Source organism: Hylobates moloch, unplaced genomic scaffold (genome assembly GCF_009828535.3).
Source record: "Hylobates moloch isolate HMO894 unplaced genomic scaffold, HMol_V3 SCAFFOLD_8, whole genome shotgun sequence".
NCBI lineage: Eukaryota > Metazoa > Chordata > Mammalia > Primates > Hylobatidae > Hylobates > Hylobates moloch.
This window is the reverse complement of record NW_026652283.1, coordinates 96,195,934-96,216,055: the sequence shown is the minus strand read 5'-3', so window position 1 is coordinate 96,216,055 and position 20,122 is coordinate 96,195,934. Positions and strand designations below refer to the sequence as shown.

At 42.4% G+C, this 20,122-nt stretch overlaps 1 protein-coding gene across 1 annotated transcript in view; it reads right to left on the bottom strand.

Annotated features, from left to right (window-relative positions):
- The window catches only part of SUSD5 (sushi domain containing 5), a 67,680-nt gene that overhangs the window by 14,270 nt on the left and 33,288 nt on the right, over positions 1-20,122 (bottom strand). Inside the window, exon 4 of the mRNA XM_032162203.2 lies at positions 9,302-9,490. Within this exon, the coding sequence (XP_032018094.1) occupies positions 9,302-9,490 (189 nt within the window). The remainder of the gene's footprint in view (positions 1-9,301; positions 9,491-20,122) is intronic.

Genomic DNA, 20,122 nt, shown 5'->3' with positions numbered 1-20,122 from the left:
GAAACACTTCATGCTCTTATAAGGATAGGGTAAAACCAATTTAGATCTTGATGGTGCTTGACACTTGAACCCTAAAAGGTCTCAGTTTGGGACTAATGTGTTACTCACCAGAAGGCTGGGAACAGCATCCATCCAGAACAGAGTTCACCGCTGTCACCGCTGCCCAACTCTCTGCTAGCCCAGCAACTTCCTGAGAACAAGGGCATGTCCCCCCTGCCTTTGTATGCCCCCCGCCCACAGCATGGTGTATGGCATACAGTAGGCACTCCATAAATGTTTGTTGAATAAATAAATAAATAAATTAGTGAAGAGATGAATTAGTGGGTGTGAATTACAGTTTTTACAAAGCTTGATGCAGTCCGGAAGTCCATCAGCCAGGGCATCATTTGATTCATGAGAGAGGCAAAGAATGATAAATGACTTTTGAGTTCCAGTATTGGGGATAATCAATGTCTGCTAACTTCCACCTCCTGTGTTACCCATCCCATGAGCTTAAATATTGGTGGCTCATGCCTGTAATCCCAGCACTTTGGGAGGCCGAGGCAGGTGGATCACCTGAGGTCAGGAGTTTGAGACCAGCCTGGCCAACACGGCGAAACCCTGTCTCTACTAAAAGTACAAAAATTAGCTGGGCGTGGTGGCGTGTGCCTGTAATCCCAGGTACTCACGACGCTGAGGCAGGAGAATAGCTTGAACCCGGGAGGCGGAGGGTGCCGTGAGCCGAGATCACACCGCCGCACTCCAGCCTGGGCAACAAGAGCGAGACTCCATCTAAAATATATATATACATATATATATATATAACATAAAGTCAAAAGGCACCTGGAACACAGGCAGAAGATGAGTATGTTCTCCTCTCTCACTTTTTTTGTGTGCAGGAAACACTGGCTTAGTGTTTAATATTAGAGCGAGGATCTGGGAAAGGTCAGCTCACCCTGGCTGTGGCCTTGACCTGGGCACTTACAGTCCGAGCTATGTGTGTTTGTGCACATGCATGCGTGTGTGTGTGTCTGTGTATGCGTGGATGTGCATGAGGTTGTGTGTGTATGTGTGTGTGTGTCTCTGTATGTGTGTCTAAGGTTCTGCCTCCAGAGCTCCCTGAGGCTACAGCAACCCTGGGCAGAAGCCCAGGGCCCCGAACTAAGCTCTTCCTGTCTCCCCAGGTTCGCAGGTCAAGGTCCTGACTTAAAAACAGGTTGTCAGTGTATCACAGTTTCCCCAAAACCTCAAATGAAGACAAGAATGAGTGTTTACAATTAGCCTACTTATGAGGAAGTATCCAAAGCTTATTTTTCTCCCCATGGGGAACAGTAACATTTGTTATTCACCAGATTTCAACCAACAAGCACATTCTGCCCACAAGATGGAGAAGCCCAGCTCTCTGCCTGTGGAGGTGCTGTATCTCTCACCTCCCCTCTGCTTTCCTGAGTCTGCACTCTGATTCAGATCATTCAGCCATCCTTGGAGCTCTGCCCTCACCCGACCCTCTCTGTGAAAACCTGTGCTATCACAACATGGGGCCTTCTGATTTAGACAAACAAGTCTAGGAAATGTAAGCTTTGTGGCTTCTCCCGGCAAAATGCAGGTCATTCACTGTGCATTTATATTTAACTGCTACTTTTGGAAAACAGAAGAGCACAGAAAGTCATACGTCAGGACTGAAAAGTGCAGGCTGGCTTGTGCACTGCTTGTGTATTTTATCAGAGTGGGATGTGGCTGGGGGCTGCAGGAGACAGGCCAGAGCCCAGTATCCAGGGTTCTCCCAGGGCTGCTACTTTCCATCTTTTTTCACTTTGCTGCCTTTCTGGAAGCCCCACACGTACCCTCTTTTTTTTTTCCCCTCTGTTCTTGGCTACACAGCCTTTAAAAATAGTAATTTTAAAAAAGACAACCAGACAAGCCAGAAATAACCACTGGTTCAATAAACCTCTGAACAAATATGGCAATTTTTGTTCCTGACAAGGAAATTCTAAATTCAGTTTCAGTCTCATGCTTTCTTCTATGAAGGAAATTAAAAGATGGAGAAAAACAGAAATAGAAGTTAATTTAAGAAAACAAAATAATACTTGTAGAAATGAGAAAAGAGCAAAGGAACTTACTGAGGGGACAGCTAGTTTGCAAGTGAGCAGGTGTGCTACCCCGAGGCCTTGCTCTCCTCCCCATCTCAGGGCCCCTGAAGGCAGCACGTAGCATGATGCAGATATCAGGACAGGATATGCCTGGTTTTATTTTTTATTTTTATTTTTTTGAGGCAGAATCTCACTCTGTTGCCCAGGCTGGAGTGCAGTGGGGTGATCTTGGCTCACTGTAACCTCCACCTCCTGGGTTCAAGTGATTTTCATGCCTTAGCCTCCCAAGAAGCTGGGACTACAGGTATGTGCCACCATACCTGGCTAATTTTCGTATTTTTAGGAGAGACACGGTTTTGCCATGTTGGCCAGGCTGGTCTCAAATTCCTGGCCTCAAGTAACTGGCTTGCTTTGGCCTCCCAAAGTGCTGGGATTACAGGCATGAGCCACTGCTCTGGCCAGACATGCCTGGTTTTAAACCCCGGCTCTGCTTCTTTCTGGTGTCCGACACAGGCAAGTCACTGAACTTTCCTGTACCTCAGTGTTCCCATCTATAAATAGGTACTCGCCATTTCTATGGAATTCCAGACTTGTGAAGATTAAATGAGATGAAGTGTGTAAAACTAGGGTAGAAAGGGGCACAAGGAAACTTGGGAATGATGGAAGTGTTCTATATTTTAGTTATAATGGTGGTTTCATGAGTGTATACACCTGTGACAGTTCAGATACATTTATACTTTTTTTTTTTTTGAAATGAAGTTTCGCTCTTGTTGCCCAGGCTGGAGCACAATGGCGCAATCTCAGCTCACTGCAACCTCTGCCTCCCGGGTTCAAGCGATTCTCCTCCCTCAGCCTCCTGAATAGCTGGGATTACAGGTGCCCGTCACCACGCCCGGCTAATTTTTGTATATTTAGTAGAGACGGTTTCACCTTGTTGACCAGGCTGGTCTTGAACTTCTGACCTCAGGTGATCCACCTGCCTCGGCCTCCCAAAGTGCTGGGATTACAGGCATGAGCCACCACGCCTGGCCAAGTTTATACTTTAAATGAGTACAGTTTATGGTATGCAAATTAAACCCAATAGAGTTGTTAAAAAAGCAGGCCCAAAAAACAACTCCCAGAAGAGAGACAGCATGGAGTGAGTGTTTGGTTTATAACAGCTTTGTTCTCAATACCTAACTGGGGAATGTGTCTTGTTTCCATGGCTGTGTCAGATCAGGGAAGGGAAAAAGAAAAGCTGTACATTTGCTATTGGACTCAGGGGTGGCAAGGCTGGTGGAGGCAGGTCCAGCTTGGGGTCAAGCACTTTCCTGATACTGCAGCCCAGAAAGCAACAAACAGAACCAATGGAACTGGGGGTAGGGGTGGGCCTTTCTGAGCCTGTCTTCACACTTGGTGGCAGATAGCCCTGTGGCATCTTTTCTTTTCTTTCTTTTTTTTTTTGAGACAGAGTCTCGCTCTATCACCCAGGCTGGAGTGCAGTGGCATGATCTCAGCTCACTGCAACCTCCGCCTCCCGGGTTCAAGCAGTTCTCCTGCCTCAGCCTCCCGAGTAGCTGGGACTACAGGCGCAATGCCACCACGCCCAGCTAATTTTTGTATTTTTAGTAGAGATGGGGTTTTTCCATGTTGGCCAGGGTGGTCCTGAACTCCTGACCTCAAGTAATCCTCCCTCCTCGGCCTCCCAAAGCGCTGGGATTACAGGCATGAGCCACCATGTCCGGCCCCAGTGGCATGTTTTCAAGGTGTAACAAGGGGCAAATTATAGAGAAAGTCTATGACTCTCACTTCCTGGGTTGTCGGTGTTAGGCTACTCTTGCCAGCAGCTGTTCGCTTCCACCTCAGTCACAGAAAGAGGATAAATGGCCTCATCTGGAACCAGGAGCAGAGGCCATGGAACCACTGAGTCCTGAAGTTAGGAGACAGCAGAGGTGTTGAAGGCAATGTGAGGCCAGGCTGGGAAAGGGATCAGCATGCCCAGGGGACCATGAGGGCTTCTTAGGAAGGCCAACATTGGGAGCATGTGGCCAGGGGTGGTAATCTGGAGTACTGGGAGGTCAGAGACTGTTGTTAGGATGCAATTGTCCAAGGAGAAAGCATGGCCTTGAAGATAGATATGGGGCTTGGCATAATAAGAAACAAGAAGCCCAAAGGAAAACACACCTAGCATGACAATCTGCTGCATGCATGCTTAAGGAGCAAACCATCAGGACTTTTCTTTTCTTTTCTTTTTGAGATGGAGTTTTGCTCTTGTTGCCCAGGTTGGAGTGCAGTGGTGCGATCTCGGCTCACCACAACCTCTGCCTCCCAGGTTCAAGCGACTTTCCTGCCTCAGCCTCCCGAGTAGCTGGGATTACAGCACGCACCACCACGCTCGGCTAATTTTGTATTTTTAGTACAGATGGGGTTTCTCCATGTTGGTCAGGCTGGTCTCAAACTACCAACCTCAGGTGATCCACCCGCCTCGGCCTCCCAAAGTGCTGGGATTACAGGCATGACCCACCGCGCCCAGCTGCATCAGTACTTTTCTGTAATTAGGGCAACAACCAATTTTAGTTAGATTTTAAGTACATTAGAGAGGGCACGACAGACATTTCCTGCCGCCAAACTGGGAATGGAAACCAAGAAGAAGATGTGTGGATTCTGACAGGAGTATGGAAGACTAAATGGCCAGAACCAGACCTGAACTCTAGGGACCAGAGCTAGAGAAGTACCAACACACAGAGGGGAGAAAATGGCAGTTAAATAAGTCCTCGCCCATTTCAGTGAATGGTCAAGACGAAAGTCCCTGTGCTTAAGTGAGAGACTGCATCCCCACCACTTAAGCCTGGAATGTTGCTTGTGAACATTCCACGCCTGGGCGGCGTGTGGCTGAGGGACCCTCCTACACCATCCACTCCCTCACCTTTTGCTACCCACCAGGTATGTGTGCCACACACTAGGAAGCTACCAGCTGCGTGGGTCTCTATCAAGTCTGAAAGCCACACTGGCCACGCCCTTCTGGAAAGGCCAGCTGCCGGTCTCCAGAATCTGGGAAGCCTGCTGGCAGAGATTAACTTCTCACCCAAGTAACAGACGGTTGAAGTCACAGGCTGTCGTTAGTTATTCATGGTAACAGGGGCTAGAGTTAATAACACATAAGGAAGTGAGCAGCCAGTGTCATGCACAAATCCCTTTAGATACCTTAGGTGAAAGGGCCTGAATGGTCTCACTGATCAGCACATAGGTGAAAGAGAATGAACATTTACTGACCCCCATACTGTATTATAGGTCCTATTCTAAATGATACATTCACAGGAACCTCATCTCTAAGGTATCTCTGTGATAACTAGTACCTATTTTTAAAATATGGGTACTATGGACCAGGTGCAGTGGCTCACATCTGCAATCCCAGCACTTTGGGAGGCCGAGGTGGGTGGACTGCCTGATCTCAGGAGTTCAAGACCAGCCTGGCCAACATGGCGAAACCCCATCTCTACTAAAAATACAAAATTAGCCAGGCGTGGTGGCGCATGCCTGTAATCCCAGCTACTCGGGAGGCTGAGGCAGGAGAATTGCTTGAACCTGGGAGGCAGAGGTTGCAGTGAGCCGAGATCGTGCCACTGCACTCCAGCCTGGGCAACAGAGCGAGACTCCTTCTTAAGAAAAAAAAAGGGTATTATGGGCAAATTAAGGCTCAGGAAAGTCAAGAAAACGGTTTTCTCTTCTTCTCATCCTTTCTGTCATTGTTTAAATAAGCTCAAATCTCTTGTTGTAGGAAATTTTTTAAAAAAGTATACATATGTAACAAACCTGCACGTTGTGCGCATGTACCCTAAAACTTAAAGTATAATAATAAAAAAATAGTATCTTAAAAGAAATCACCTTAAAAATAATAACAGCAAGCAAACAAACAAAACAAACCCCTACAACCCCTTTGGACTTCTGATCTTCTTCCAGCTCTATCCTTTGTGTCTTCCCTATTCCGCTTCATGCAGCAGCAGAAATTTGAACCCGAGTTGTTGGTCCTTGGCCTTCTTCCTCCCTGCATCTTATTCCTGTATGCACTGCAGTGTGGCTATGGTATATCCCCCACACTCCACATACACACTGATAACGCAAGGCTGTTGGAACCTCCTTCACACAGTGAAGCCAATGCATACATGTTAGCTTTCATTTACTTGTTTTCTATAGCCTCTGGGTTTACTGAGCACTTCCTCCATCTGGAAACACACTTCCTGTAAAACGTCACCTTCTGTGACACCTCAATTTCCAGTCTCTATCTCATCATCTACTGCTTTTCTGTGTTTTTGAGGAACCCAGTTTATTAGAGTTTCCTTTAGGGTTGAGACAGTGTTTACTCAACTTGTATACACAGCACCTAGGATCCTGCCGAATGACGGGATGTGGAATGAATGAATGGATCAATGTCCAATCAGCCAGTACAACGAAGAGTGATTATCCAAACCCAGATGGATCCAATTCCAAAATCCTTGTTTGACCCACTCCCCCAAGTTGACTTTTCTCCAATTTGAAGCATTCATCTGGTGAAGATACTCTTGTAAAACACACACACACACACACACACACACACTCTTCTTACAATGACACAGATAGCTTAAATGTTAAACCCTCAGACACTGTGACAATCTGTATATCCAGCCCAAGCATATAAACCAGAATTCCTGCCTAGCAGCTTAAAGCTTTAACAACTGCATTGCAGTGGGAACATAAAGACCATTTTGGACCCAAAAAACCTGCATTTAGTGCTCATTCAACTAGGGCTAGCAAACAACCCATTTGGCTGTGGGTGTGGCTCATGAGATGGTGCAACTTCAGCACCTCATTGGAACATTAACAACTCAGAGTGGGTATGGGCCTGCTTCAAGGCGACATGTTGGACCAACAGGAAGCTTGGTGCTTATGCTTGATTTTCTTGGGCAGGTGAATGATCAGAATTGGCAAGTAGCTCCCGCCTGGCACAAAGCAACAGGAACAGAAGAAAGATGAAGAAAGTTCTAGAAGATTGCTCAAATTGTGCTTTCAGCACTTGTCCCAGTCTGTAACTTGTTATTAGGTATGCAACAAGGCAAGTAGAAACACCCAGAAAGTTTTTAGAAGCTTTTGCAACAATTTGACAGGGGAATTTTATGTCTATTTAATTTAACACAAATTGCGCTTATATTTGGAATCTATTTTATTTTATATTAATTCATTTTTATTGCATTTTACTAAAGTATTAATCAGCTAATGACTACAAAAAATGTGTAAGGGTCCACAAAGAATTTGAAAAGTAGTGAAATAGAAAACAACAAAACCAACTCATTAAAAGACACTGCGAGTGTGAAAAGATAAGCCACAGAATGAGAGAAAATACTTGCAACACATTAATTATGAATATTTCATGGAAAAATTCTATAATATGTAAATGATCAAATTCAAATCAATTAGAAAAATGGGAAAAGTACCTGGACATTTTATACAAAGAAATTCTAATGCCCTATTAACATGTGATAAGTGCTTGACCTCACTATTATCAGAGAAATGAACATTACAACTACAAGTCACCACAGAGCCGTCACCAGACTGGCAGTCCTAAAGCTGATGAGGTGCTGAACGACAAGGACTCTCAGACACAGCTGATGGGAGAGCAGACTGGGCAAATACTTTAGAGAACACTTTGGCAACATCAGCTGCAGCTGAACACACACATACTCCATGGGCAGCAATTCTACTGCTAGGAACCAACTGTGTTCACATGGGAACCCAAGGAGGCTGAGGACAATTATAGCAGCATAGTTTGTGACAGCCACAAAATGAAAATAAGCAAAATGTCCACCAACAGCTGATTGGATAAATAAATAGTGGTGTATTCACACTGTGGATAGTAAATAGCAGTGAAGACTATAGTAGCAGTGAAACCACAGCTTCAGGCAACAACATGAATGAATCTCACAGGCGTGACAGCGCCCTAGGTCTCATTTGAGTTCTCTCATGGGATCTGCAGGACATTCCAGGGACAAACTGTCCTATAAGTTCAGTAACATCATGGTGTTGGAGTTATTTCCCTCTATAGAACCAGCCTCTGCTTGGTACCCGGATGTCACGGGAGGTCAGGGAGGGGGTTCTTGAAAAGGTCTTGGAGTGAGAGGAGCACTGTGAGATCAGGGAACAATTCAGGGTCTAGCATGAGGTCCGAGGTATAGGAGTCACAAGCCAGGTCAGCCATGGGGCTGCCACAATCGCCTGCTGGCTGCTGCGTCCCTCTTGGGGTGGGGAGGCCAGGCCTGGCTGTGGCTGGACACAGGGATTTCTGCTGCTGGAAAAATTCCCAAGGGGCTGGGCAGCAGGGGTTAAGGAGGCTGCAGTAACCTGGGACTCCCAGAAATGTGATGTTGATGGAATGGGGACATCTGGGGAGATCAGATCAGGTTTGGGGAACTCTGTCCACTAGGACTCTTTTTAGTTTCAACTAACTATTCAGACTCCACAGGTCACACCTGGCATTCAGAAGGCTCCAGGCCAGGGAGCAGAGCAAGGCTACCGGGAAGCAGCAAACAAGTCTCATCCGTGGGAACAGCCCTTGCAGCAGTTCCATACAGCTGTCCTGGAGTTCGTCTCCTTGCTCCACCCCTCACCACCCCTGCTTTCCTCCCAAGATTGCTCAGGTGGATCAGAACTCATATGTGTGGTGTGGATCAACAGTGCTTGGAAGCCCCATGCCCCACAAGAGTCTGAATGTGTTGCAACAACCCACAGAATAGTTCTCAGGGTCCCCACAAAGGTCATGCTCAGATACAAGAATCACCACCCTCAGGGCAGCCCAGAGCTGGGCTTCCTAAAGTGTATTCATTATAGTCTTCCCAGCCCAGTTTACCAGTTGGGGGTCATTTTCACTAGAAGCAATGCTGCTTTGTACCACAGCTGATGTTCTGACTTGACCAGGTTTCCAGGGAAATAAACTAGAAAGTTAACTCAAGGTCAACTGTGTACTTAGAGCAGAGGTGGGGATTTTAACTTGTTAACCCTTTACTCCCAGCATGGAAGATGAAGAGCTCAGTTGTGCATTTGAAATGCTACAGGAATCCCCAAGTGGAGATGTTCCTAGGTCCAGAGCTCCGGAGAAAGGTCTGAAAGCCTCTTTTCAAAGACACCTTGGTGGAGAAGAGCCCACCGCGTGCAGCCAGCAGCAGTGGAGCCCTCTGCCAGCACTGCGTGGGCACACGAAGGTGGCCCATCCCTGGGCTGCTTACCTTTCCCGCAGGCCTGCACCAGGCCGTACCACTCCCCACAGCTGTTACACAGCAAGGTGAAGGCGGTCTCCCGGTGGCCCACGACGTGGCCTGGGGCGCACACGTACAGCAGTTCATCCCCCATCTCCAAGCCGGTGCGGCCCTGCAGGATGGTGTGTGGGAACGAAGGCGGGTCTCCACATGGCTTCTCTGAGGAGAAGAAATCACAGTCAGCTTTTCCAAACTGTGCAGAACTTTTTCAGCCTATGAGAAAACAGACTTAAAACACAACTCTCCCCTGCTGCCCACCGTACCCTCAACTGTGATCACAGGGGCTGTTTCTTGGTCACCCTGACAACTCCAATGCCTGGCAGAATGCCTGGAATAGAAGAGGCACTCAAAAATACTTGTTGCGTGAATAAATGCGATATAAAGTGCTACAACTTTGCATTTTTAACTTGCCAAACAATGTTACCTTCTAATGTATCCTCGAAAGGAGGGTCTGGAGATACCTACCTAGCAGCAAGCTCCTTTTTGCCATATTTTGATAAGTGAATAGGAACTCTGACAAAGGCTAAATGTTACAGACTACAGAGTACAGCAGAGGGTACCTTTCCCCCCTCCCCGGCCCACAACCTCAACACCAACAGCAACACTGTTATCAGTTTGGTATATACAAAAGTTACACACACACACACTATATATATATACACACACACACATATATACACACACATATATAAATACATATTTCTTTTTTAACGTAAATGGGATTTATATCATATGTATTATTGAGTACCCTGCTTTAAAAAAATTGATTATTTTTTAGGTTCACATCAAAGTTGAGCAGAAAGTACAGAGAGTTCCCCTATACCCCTGACCCTTCCACGCACACAGCTTCTCCCACTATTAGCATTCTGCACCAGAGTGGTCCATTTGTGACAACTGATGAAACTCCACTGATACCTCATTATCACCCAAAGTCCGTAATTTACCTCAAGGTTACCATAATTTACTCTTAGTGTTGTACATTCTATGGGCTTTGACAAATGCACAATGACACATATCCACCATTATTGTATCGTACAGAATAGTTTCACTGCCCCAAAGTACTCTGTGCTCTGCTTATTTATACCTTCCTTCTCCCTAAAGATTGCAACAGCTGATCCTTTTACTGCCATAGTTTGCCTTTTCCAGAATTTACATAGTTGGAATCACAGTATGTAGCCTTTTCAGACTGGCTTTTTTCACTTAGTAACATGCAATTAAAGCCATGTCTTCTTATGGCTTGAGAGCTCATTTCTTTTTAGCATTGAATACTATTCCATTGTCTGGATGTATCACAGTTTATCTATTCACCTACTGAAGTACATCTTGGTTGCTTCCGAGTTTTGGCAACTACGAATAAAGCTGCTATACACATCCATTTACAGGTTTTTGTGTGAACATTAGTTTCTGGTTCATTTGGGTAAATACCAAAGAGCGTGACTGCTGGATTGTATGGGAAGAGTATGTTTAGTTTTGTAAGAACTGCCAAACTGTCTTCCAAAATGGCTGTACCATTTTGCATTCCCACTAGCAATGAGTGAGTGTTCCTGTTGCTCCACATCCTTGCTAGCATTTGTTGGTTTGTGTTCTGGATTGCAAATATTTTCCCAAGTCTGTGACCCATCTTATTCTCTAGACATTGTCTTTTGCAGAACAGAAGTTTTAAATTTTAATGAATCCCAGCTTATCAATTATTTCTTTCATGCATCATGCCTTTAGTCTAAGAAGTCATTGCCGTACCCAAGGTCATTTAGGTTTTCTTCTATGATAACTTCTAGCAGTCTTACAGTTTTGGGTTTTACATTTAGGTCTATGGTCCATCTCGAGTTAATTTTTGTGAAGGGTGTAAGGTCTGTGTCTAGGTAATCGTTTTTGCATGTGGATGTCCAATTGTTCCAGCAGTTATGTAAAAGAGACTATCTTTGCTTCATTGTATTGACTTTTCTCCTTAGTCAAAGATGAATCAACTATATTTATGTGGGTCTATTTCTGGGCTGTCTACTCTGATCCAGTGATACTTGTCAGCTCTTTCACCAATATCACACTATCTTGATTGCTGCAGCTTTATAGATGTCTTCAAGTCCAACAGGTTCAGCCCTTTGACTTTGTTTTCTCCTTCAATATTTAGTTGGTTACTCTGGGTCTATTACCTCTCCATATAAGCTACAGACTTTGTTTGTTAACCCATTTATGCCAGAGGTTGCAAATTTTTTTGTATGAAAAATCAGACCTTGGCGATGACCTTGAGCCGTAGGATATAAATAACTCCCACAAGCTTAGCATTCCAACAATGGAACACGAGGCGTAAATGGGTTAATATCTGTAAAAGTAACTTGCTGAATTTTTTATTGGGATGTGTTCAATCTATAGATCAAGCTGGGAAAAACTGACATCTTCACAATCCATGAACATAGACTATTTCTCCATTTATTTAGTTCTTCTTTGATATATTTCATCAGAGTTTTATAGTATTCTTCATCTAGATCTATAGATCTTGTATGTAATTTGTTAGATTTATACCTAAGAATTTCATTTTTTCTTGGGGTGCTAATATAAATGGTAATATGGTGTTTTTTGGCTTTTTTGTTTTTTTGAGATAGGGTCTCACTCTGTCGCCCAGGCTGGAGTGCAGTGGTGGGATCATGGCTCTCTGCAGCCTCGACCTCTTGGGTTTAAGTGATCCTCCCACCTTGGCCTCCCAAAGTCTTGGGATTATAGGCATGAGCCACTGCACCCAACTGGTAATGTGTTTCTAATTTAAAATTTCACTATTTAATTGCTGGTCCACAGGAAAGTGATTAACCTTTGTACATTAACCTTGTATCCTGCAATCCTGCTATAATTGCTTTTTTTAAAAGGATTATACTTTAAGTTCTGGGATACATGTGCAGAACGTGCAGGTTTGTTACTATAACTGCTTATTAGTTACAGCTTTTTTTGTTGTTGATTCTTTCAGATTTTGTACATAGACGATCATGTTATCTGCAGACAGAGACAGTTTCAGTTGTTCCTTCGCAATCTACATTTTCTTTTCTTATTTTATTGTATTAGCTAGGATTTCCAGTACAATGCTGAAAAGCAGTGGTGAAAAGAGACATCTTGCCTTGTTTCTGATCTTAGCAAGAAAGCCTCAAATCTCTCACCCTTAATCATGATGTTAGCTGTAGGTTTTTTTGTTTTTTTGGTTTTTTTTTAGATGTTCTCTATTGAGTTGAAGAAGTTCCCCTCTATTCCTGGTTTGTTAGGAGTTTTTATCACGAATGGATGTTGGATTTTGTCAAATGCCTTTTCTGCATCTATCAATATGATTATGTGATTTTTCTTCCATAGCCTCTTGATGTGATGGACCATAATAATTTTGAAGACTAGCCTTGCACACCTGGGATAAATCCCACTTGGTCTTGGTGTACAAAGCTTTGTATGCAGTGTTGAATTTTATTCGCTAATATTTTGTTGAAGATATTTGCATCTATGTTCATGAGATACATTGGTCTGTAGTTTTTTTTTTTTTTTTTTTTTTTGAGATGGAGTCTCGCTGTTGCCAGGTTGGAGTGTAGTGGCGTGATCTCGGCTCACTGCAGGCTCCGTCTCCGGGGTTCACGCCATTTTCCTGCCTCAGCCTCCGGAGTAGCTGGGACTACAGGCGCCCGCCACCATGCCCGGCTAATTTTTTGTATTTTTAGGAGAGAAGGGATTTCACCATGTTAGCCAGGATGGTCTCAATCTCGTGACCTGCCCGCCTCGGCCTCCCAAAGTGTGGAGATTACAGGCGTGAGCCACCATGCCCGGCCCTGTCTGTAGTTTTTTTTGTAACGTCTTTGTTTGGTTTTGGTGTTGGGGTAATACTAGCCTCATAGAATGGCTTAGAAAGTATTCCTTCTGCTAACTTCTGGAAAAGATTATAGAAAATTGGAATAATTTCTGCCACTAGTGAACCCTCTGGGCTTGGTGCTTTCTTTGGAAGGTTGTAGAGAATTGGCATAATTTCTGCCTTAAATGTTTGGCAGAATCCACTAGTGAACTCTCTGGGCTTGGTGCTTTCTTTGGAAGGTTATAGAGAATTGGCATAATTTCTGCTTTAAATGTTTGGCAGAATCTGCTAGTGAAGCCTCTGGGCTTGGTGCTTTCTTTGGAAGGTAATTAGTTATTGATTCAATTTATTTATTTATTTAATAGCTATAAGCCTGTTCAGATTGTCCATTTCTTCTCTATAACGGGACAATTTAATGTAGGTTATCAAATTTGTGGGCATAGAGTTGTTCATAATATTCCTTTATTATCCTTTTAATGTCCATAGGATCTGTAGTGATGTTCCCTCTTTAATTTTTTTAAAAGCATAACCAGTTGTTTAATCAGTTTTATGTGACCTATGAGCCTTTAGAAATAAATACCCAAAGAACCAGGGAAAATTGTTGATCTTTATGTTTAGATTCAAAGAAGAATGGACAGCTGTGTAGAAATGTGACTGGACAAAAGGGGTATGATCTAATGGTAATATACTAAAGGGGGAAACCCAGCAAGGTTTGTTTGTTGAGCTTCTTGTTGGCCTCTCTGTGTAGCATTCTTTTCTCTTAGATATAGGCAGAACCTCTCTGGAATATAGGTCTTATGAACTATTACCAAACAAGGTAGGTCAAGTTATTTCTTTCAGGCTGGGTGCTACACAGAAAGGTGGGAGAAGGTTAGAATAATATTTCTAGGTTTAACAGCTTGCTTTGGGGTTTCATTTTCAATATTAGTAATTTGCATCTTGTCTCAGAGTCTGGCTAGAGGCTTATCCGTTTTATTGCTCTTTTCAAAAAACCAACATTTTTTTCCATTGATTTTATTGATTTTATGTTTGTAATTTTACTGATTTCTACTCTAATTTTTATCACAGTCATGTGCCACATAACGACATTTTGGTCAAGGAGGAACTGAATGTATGATGGTAGTCTCGTAAGATTATAATGGAGCTGAAAAATTTTTATCACCTAGTGATGTAGCCACTGTAAAATCACAGAGCAATGTAGTATTTATGTGTTTGTGGCGATGCTGGTGTAAAGAAACCTGTTGCACTGCCAATTGTATAAAAGTATAGCACATACAATTATGTACAGTACAAAATACTCAATAATGATGCTAAATGACTGTGTTACTGGTTTATATATTTACTATACTATACTTTAATCATTATTTTAGAGTGTACTACTATTTATTTTTAAAAAGTTAACTAAAGCAGCCTCAGGCAGGTCCTTCAAGAGATATTCCAGAGGAGGCATTGTTATAATAGGAGATGACAGCTCCATGTGTGTTACTGCCCCTGAAGACTTTCTACTGGAACAAGACGTGAAGGTGTCAAACAGTGATATTGGTGATCCTAACCCTGTGTAAGCCTAGGCTAATATGCATGTTTGTGTCTTAGTTTTTTTTTGTTTTTTTTTTTCAGACATGGTCTTGCTCTGTCACTCAGGTTGGAGTGTAGTGGCATGATCATGGCTCACTGTAACCTTGAACTCCTGGGCTCAAGTGATCCTCTTGCCCCAGTTTCCTGAATAGCTGGGATTATAGGCATATGCAACTGCGCCCAGCTGATTAAAAAAATTTTTTTGCCCAGATGCAGTGGCTCACGCCTGTAATCCCAACACTTTGGAAGGCCGAAGCAGATGGATCACTTGAGGTCAGGAGTCAAAGACCAGCCCGGCCAACATTGTGAAACCCTAAAATTACTTTTTATACTAAAAATACAAAAAAATTATCCGGGCATGGTGGTGCACGCCTGTAATCTCAGTTACTCGGGAGGCTGAGGCAGGAGAATAGCTTGAATCCAGGAGACAGAGGTTGCAATGAGCCGAGGTTGTGCCACTGCTCTCTAGCCTCACTGATGGAGTGAGACTTTGCCTCAAAAAAAAAAAAATTTTTTTTTTTTTTAGACATGGGGTCTTACTATGTTGCCCAGGTTGTTCTTTAACTCCTGGCTTCAAGAGATCCTCCTGCCTCAGGCCTTCCAAAGTGCTGGGGTTGCAGGCATGAGCCAGCACACCCAGCAAATAATAATAATAATAATAATAAATTTAAAAAATAAAAAAGTATAGAATAAGGATATAAAGAAAGAAAATATGTTTGTACAATGTGTTTTTGTTTTAAGCTCTGTTATTACAAAAAAGTCAAGAAGTTTTAAAAAATTAAAAATTTATAAAGTAAGTTACAATAAACTAAAGCTAATTTATTACTGATGAAAAAATATTTTCATAAATTTAGTGTAGTCTAAGTGTGCAGTGTTTATAAAGTCTGCAGTAGTATACAGTAATGTCCTAGGCCTTGACATTCACTGACCATTCATTTACTGACTCACCCATGGCAATGTCCAGTGCTGCAAGCACCATGCATGGTAAGTGCCCTATATAGACGTATCATTTTCCTTTTCTTTTTTTTTTTTTTTGCGTTTCTTTGGTTTTTGTTTTGGGGGTGGGGAGATTTGAGATAAAATCTCACTCTGTTGCCCAGGCTGGAATGCAGTGACAAGATCGTGGCTCACTGACCTCTTGGACTCTCAAGCAATCCTCCTGTGTAGCTGAGACCAAGAGCACATGCCACCCTGCCTAGATATTTTTCCCCCTTTGGAGAGACAGGGCTTCCTTATGTTGCCCAGGCTGGTCTCAAACTCTTGGGCTCAAATGATCCTCCCTTCTCAGCTTCCCAAAGTGCTGGGATCACAGGCATGAGTTAAACGGTGCCTGGTCCATTTTTTGTTTGTTTGTTTTACCTTTTATACTATATTTTTACTGTACCTTTTCTATGTTTAGATACACAAATACCTACCATTGTGTTACAATTGCCTACAGTATTCAGTACAGTAACATGCTGTACAGGTTTGTAGCCAAGGAACAACAGGCTGTACCATTAGCCTAGGTGCATAGTAGGCTATACCATCTAGGTTTGTGTAAGTACACTCTATGATGTTCACACAATGACAAAATCATCTACAATGCATATCTCAAAATGTATCCCTGCTGCTAGGCAATGAATACTGTATTTCTTTTCTTCTGTTTAATTTAGATTTAACTTGCTCTTCTTTTTTGAGTTTTCTAAAGTGGAGGCTAAGATTATTGATTTTAGATTTTTCTTTTTTTCTAATATATGTATTCACTGCTATAAGTTTGCCTCTAAGCGCTGCTTCTCACAACTTTTGAAAAGTATTTTCATTCTCATGTGGTTAAAAATATTTTAAAATTCTCTTGAGATATCTTCTTTGACCCATGCATTATTTAAAAGTATGTTGTTTAATCTCCAAGGACTTTGGGATTTTCCAGCTATCGTTCTGTTATTGTTTTCTACCTTAATTCCACTGTGGTCTGAGAGCAGACATCATATTCCTATTCTTTAAAATTTGTTAATTTGTGTTTGATCTTAGCAAATGTTCCATGTGAGCCTGAGGAGAATGTGTAATCAGCTGTTGTTGGATAAAGTAGTCTAAATATGTCAATTATATCGAGTTAACTAAAGGGGCTATCAAGTTCAACTATGTGCTTGCTGACCTGCCTGCCAGATCTGTCCATTTCTGACAGAGGGGTGTTTAAATCTCCAACTACAACAGTGGATTCATCTATTTATCCTTGCAGTTCTATCAGTTTTTCCTCATGTATTTTGGCATCCTGTTGTTAGGCACATATACATTAAAGATGGTTATGTCTTCTTAGAATATTGACCTCTTTGCCATTATGTAATTCTTTTCTTTATATAACTTTTCTTGATCTGAAGTCTGCTCTATCTAAAACTAGTATAGCTACTCCCACTTTATTTTGATTAGTGTTAGCATGGTATATCTTTCTCCATCCCTTTCCTTTTTGTTTTTTGAGACAAGAGTCTCGCTCTGTCGCCCAGGCTGGAGTGCAGTGGTGTGATCTCGGCTCACTGCAAGCTCCGCCTCCCGGGTTCATGCCATTCTCCTGCCTCGGCCTCCCGAGTAGCTGGGACTACAGGTGCCTGCCACTACACTCGGCTAATTTTTGGTTTTTTTTTTTTTTTTTAGTAGAGACAGAGTTTCACCATGTTAGCCAGGATGGTCTCGATCTCCTAACCTCGTGATCTGCCCGCCTCAGCCTCCCAAAGTGCTGGGATTACAGGCATGAGCCACCGCACCCGGCTCCCTTTACTGTTTATCTATATGTGTCTTTATACTTACAGTGGGTTTCTTATAGACAACATATAGTTAGGTCTTGTTTTTTAACACACTCTGATAATACTTGTCATTTAATTAGTGTATCTAGACCATTGATGTTTAAAGTGATCAGTGATATAATTGGATAACCACTATAATTGTTATTGTTTTCTATCTGTTACCCTATTTTCTGTTTCTGTTTTTGTCTTCCAAGTTTTTTAAGTCTTTTATGGTTTTAATTGAGCATTTTATATAATTCCATTTTCTTTCCTTTCTTAGTGTATCAATTATACTTGTTTTTTGATTTTTATTCTTTATCTTTTTTAGTTGTTGCTCTGGTGGATGCAATACACATTTACAAGTCCAATTCCACTTTCAAATAACACTATACTATACTTCACAGGTAGTGCAAGTACCTTATAATAACAAAATATGTCTAATTCCTCCTATCCCCTGTATCATTGGTGTCATTCAGTTCACTATTGGATTGCTGCTATTATTTTGTACAAACTATTATCTCTCTGATCACTAAGAATACAAAAAAAAAGTTTTTACTTTACCTTCACTTATTTATTCTCTGATGTTCTTCCTTTATTTACATAGATCTGAGTTTCTGACCTATATCATTTCCCTGCTCCCTAAAGAACTTCTTTTAACATTTCTTGCAAGACAGGTCTACTGGCCACAAATTCTCTCATTTTTTGTTTGTCTGAGAAAGTCTTTATTTCTCTTTCACTTTTGAAGGACAATTTATTAGGGCATACACTTTTAGGTTAGTAGGGTTTTTTTTCCTCTTAACATTTTACTACCTTTTTTTTTTCTTTTCTTTTTTTGAGATGGAGTCTCGCTCTGTCTCCTTGGCTGGAGTGCAGTGGCGTGATCTCAGTTCACTGCAACCTCCGCCTCCCGGGTTTAAGCGATTCTCCTGCCTCGGCCTACTGAGTAGCTGGGACTACAGGCACACACCACCACACCCGGCTAATTTTTTTGTATTTTTAGTAGAGATGGGGTTTCACCATGTTGGCCAGGCTGGTCTCGAACTCCTGACCTCAGGTGATCTGCCCACCTCAGCCTCCCAAAGTGCTGGGATTAAAGGCATAAGCCACCACACCCGGCCTTACACTGTCGTCTTTCTTGCATGGTTTCAGAGGAGAAATTGAATGTAATTCTTACTTTTGCTCCTCTATAGATAAGGTAGGGATTTTTCCTCTAGATTCTTTCAAGATTTTCAATTTATCTTTAATTTTTTTGTAGGTTGTTAATGATATGCCAGGGTGTAGTTTTTTGGGTATTTATCCTACTTGATGTACTCTGAGCTCCCCAGATCTGTGGTTGGTTGTCCGACATTAATTTGATGAAATTCTTGGTCATTACGGTTTCATATATTGCTTCTGTTCCTTTTTTCCTTCCCCTTCTGATACTTCCATTATGTGTATGTTATAATTTTTGTAGTATCCCATGGTTCTTGGATATTCTGTTCTCTTTTTTTGTCTTTTATTTCTCTTTGTTTTTCAGTTTTTGGAAGTTTCTATTGCCATATCTTCAGCCGCAGAGATTTTCTCCTCAGCTGTGTCCAGTCTACTGATGAGTCTATTTCTGTTACAGTGCTCTTGATCTCTCACATTTCTTTTTGATTCTTTCTTAGAACTGCCACCTCTCTGTTTCTATTATGCATCTGTTCTTGTATGTCATCTAATTCTCCCATTAATGCCCTGAGCATAGTTACCATAGCATTTTAAAACTCCTGGTCTGATAAATTCAACATCCCTGCCATATCTGAATCTAGTTCTGATGCTTGTTTTCAGTCTCTTCCAACTGTATCTTTTGTCTTTTAGAATGCCTCATAATTTTTGTTGAAAAGTGGACATGATGTTCTGAGCAAAAGCCACTGTGGTCAACAGGCCTTTGGGAATGTGGCGGGAAGGTGTGGAGGGGAGAGGAAGTGTTCTAGAGTCCTGTGACCAGGTCTTGGTCTTTTGTCAGCCTGTGCCCCTGGACTGTGAACTTCATCAGTGCTTCTCACTTTTTCCCCTCCCATCTAGGTGAGAGAGGATGGCTACAGGGAGCTGGAGTTGGGAATTTCCCTCCCTCCAGTAGGTCAGGCTCTGAAAAAATATTTTGTTCCTGACCACAGGCCTTGTTAAGAAGAACAGAATATTCTGGGTATTTCAAAATGGTTCTTTTTCCTCTCTCTTTGCTGGAAGCACAAGATTTTTCTCTGATATTTTCTGTAAGGACCTGATAGAGCTCCTGGAGGTAAAATTTCCAAAAGCATGGGGGCCCCTTGATGACTGGGTCCCCCTGGAGTTTTTAAACTCACAAACTTGTCCACCCTGAGCTTCCAGCAATTCATCAATTACAGTTACGTTTTTCTACCCTGGCACTGGTTTCTTCTGATTGTTCTGCTTAGGTAACTTGTGATTATCTGTTTTTACCTGTGTCTCCAATTCCAGGGACAGCAGTTTGCCCTGTGGCCTCACTTTGCTGATGGATCTGAGAAGAGCTGTGGATGTGTCAGTTTGTTCAACTTTTTACTTGTTATGATGGAGCAGTAACTTCTAAGCTCCTGACATGCTGGGCCAGAAACCAGAAGTCTTTTTTTTTTTTTTAATATTACAGCTCTTTCCACATTAATACTATAATCTACCTCAGTC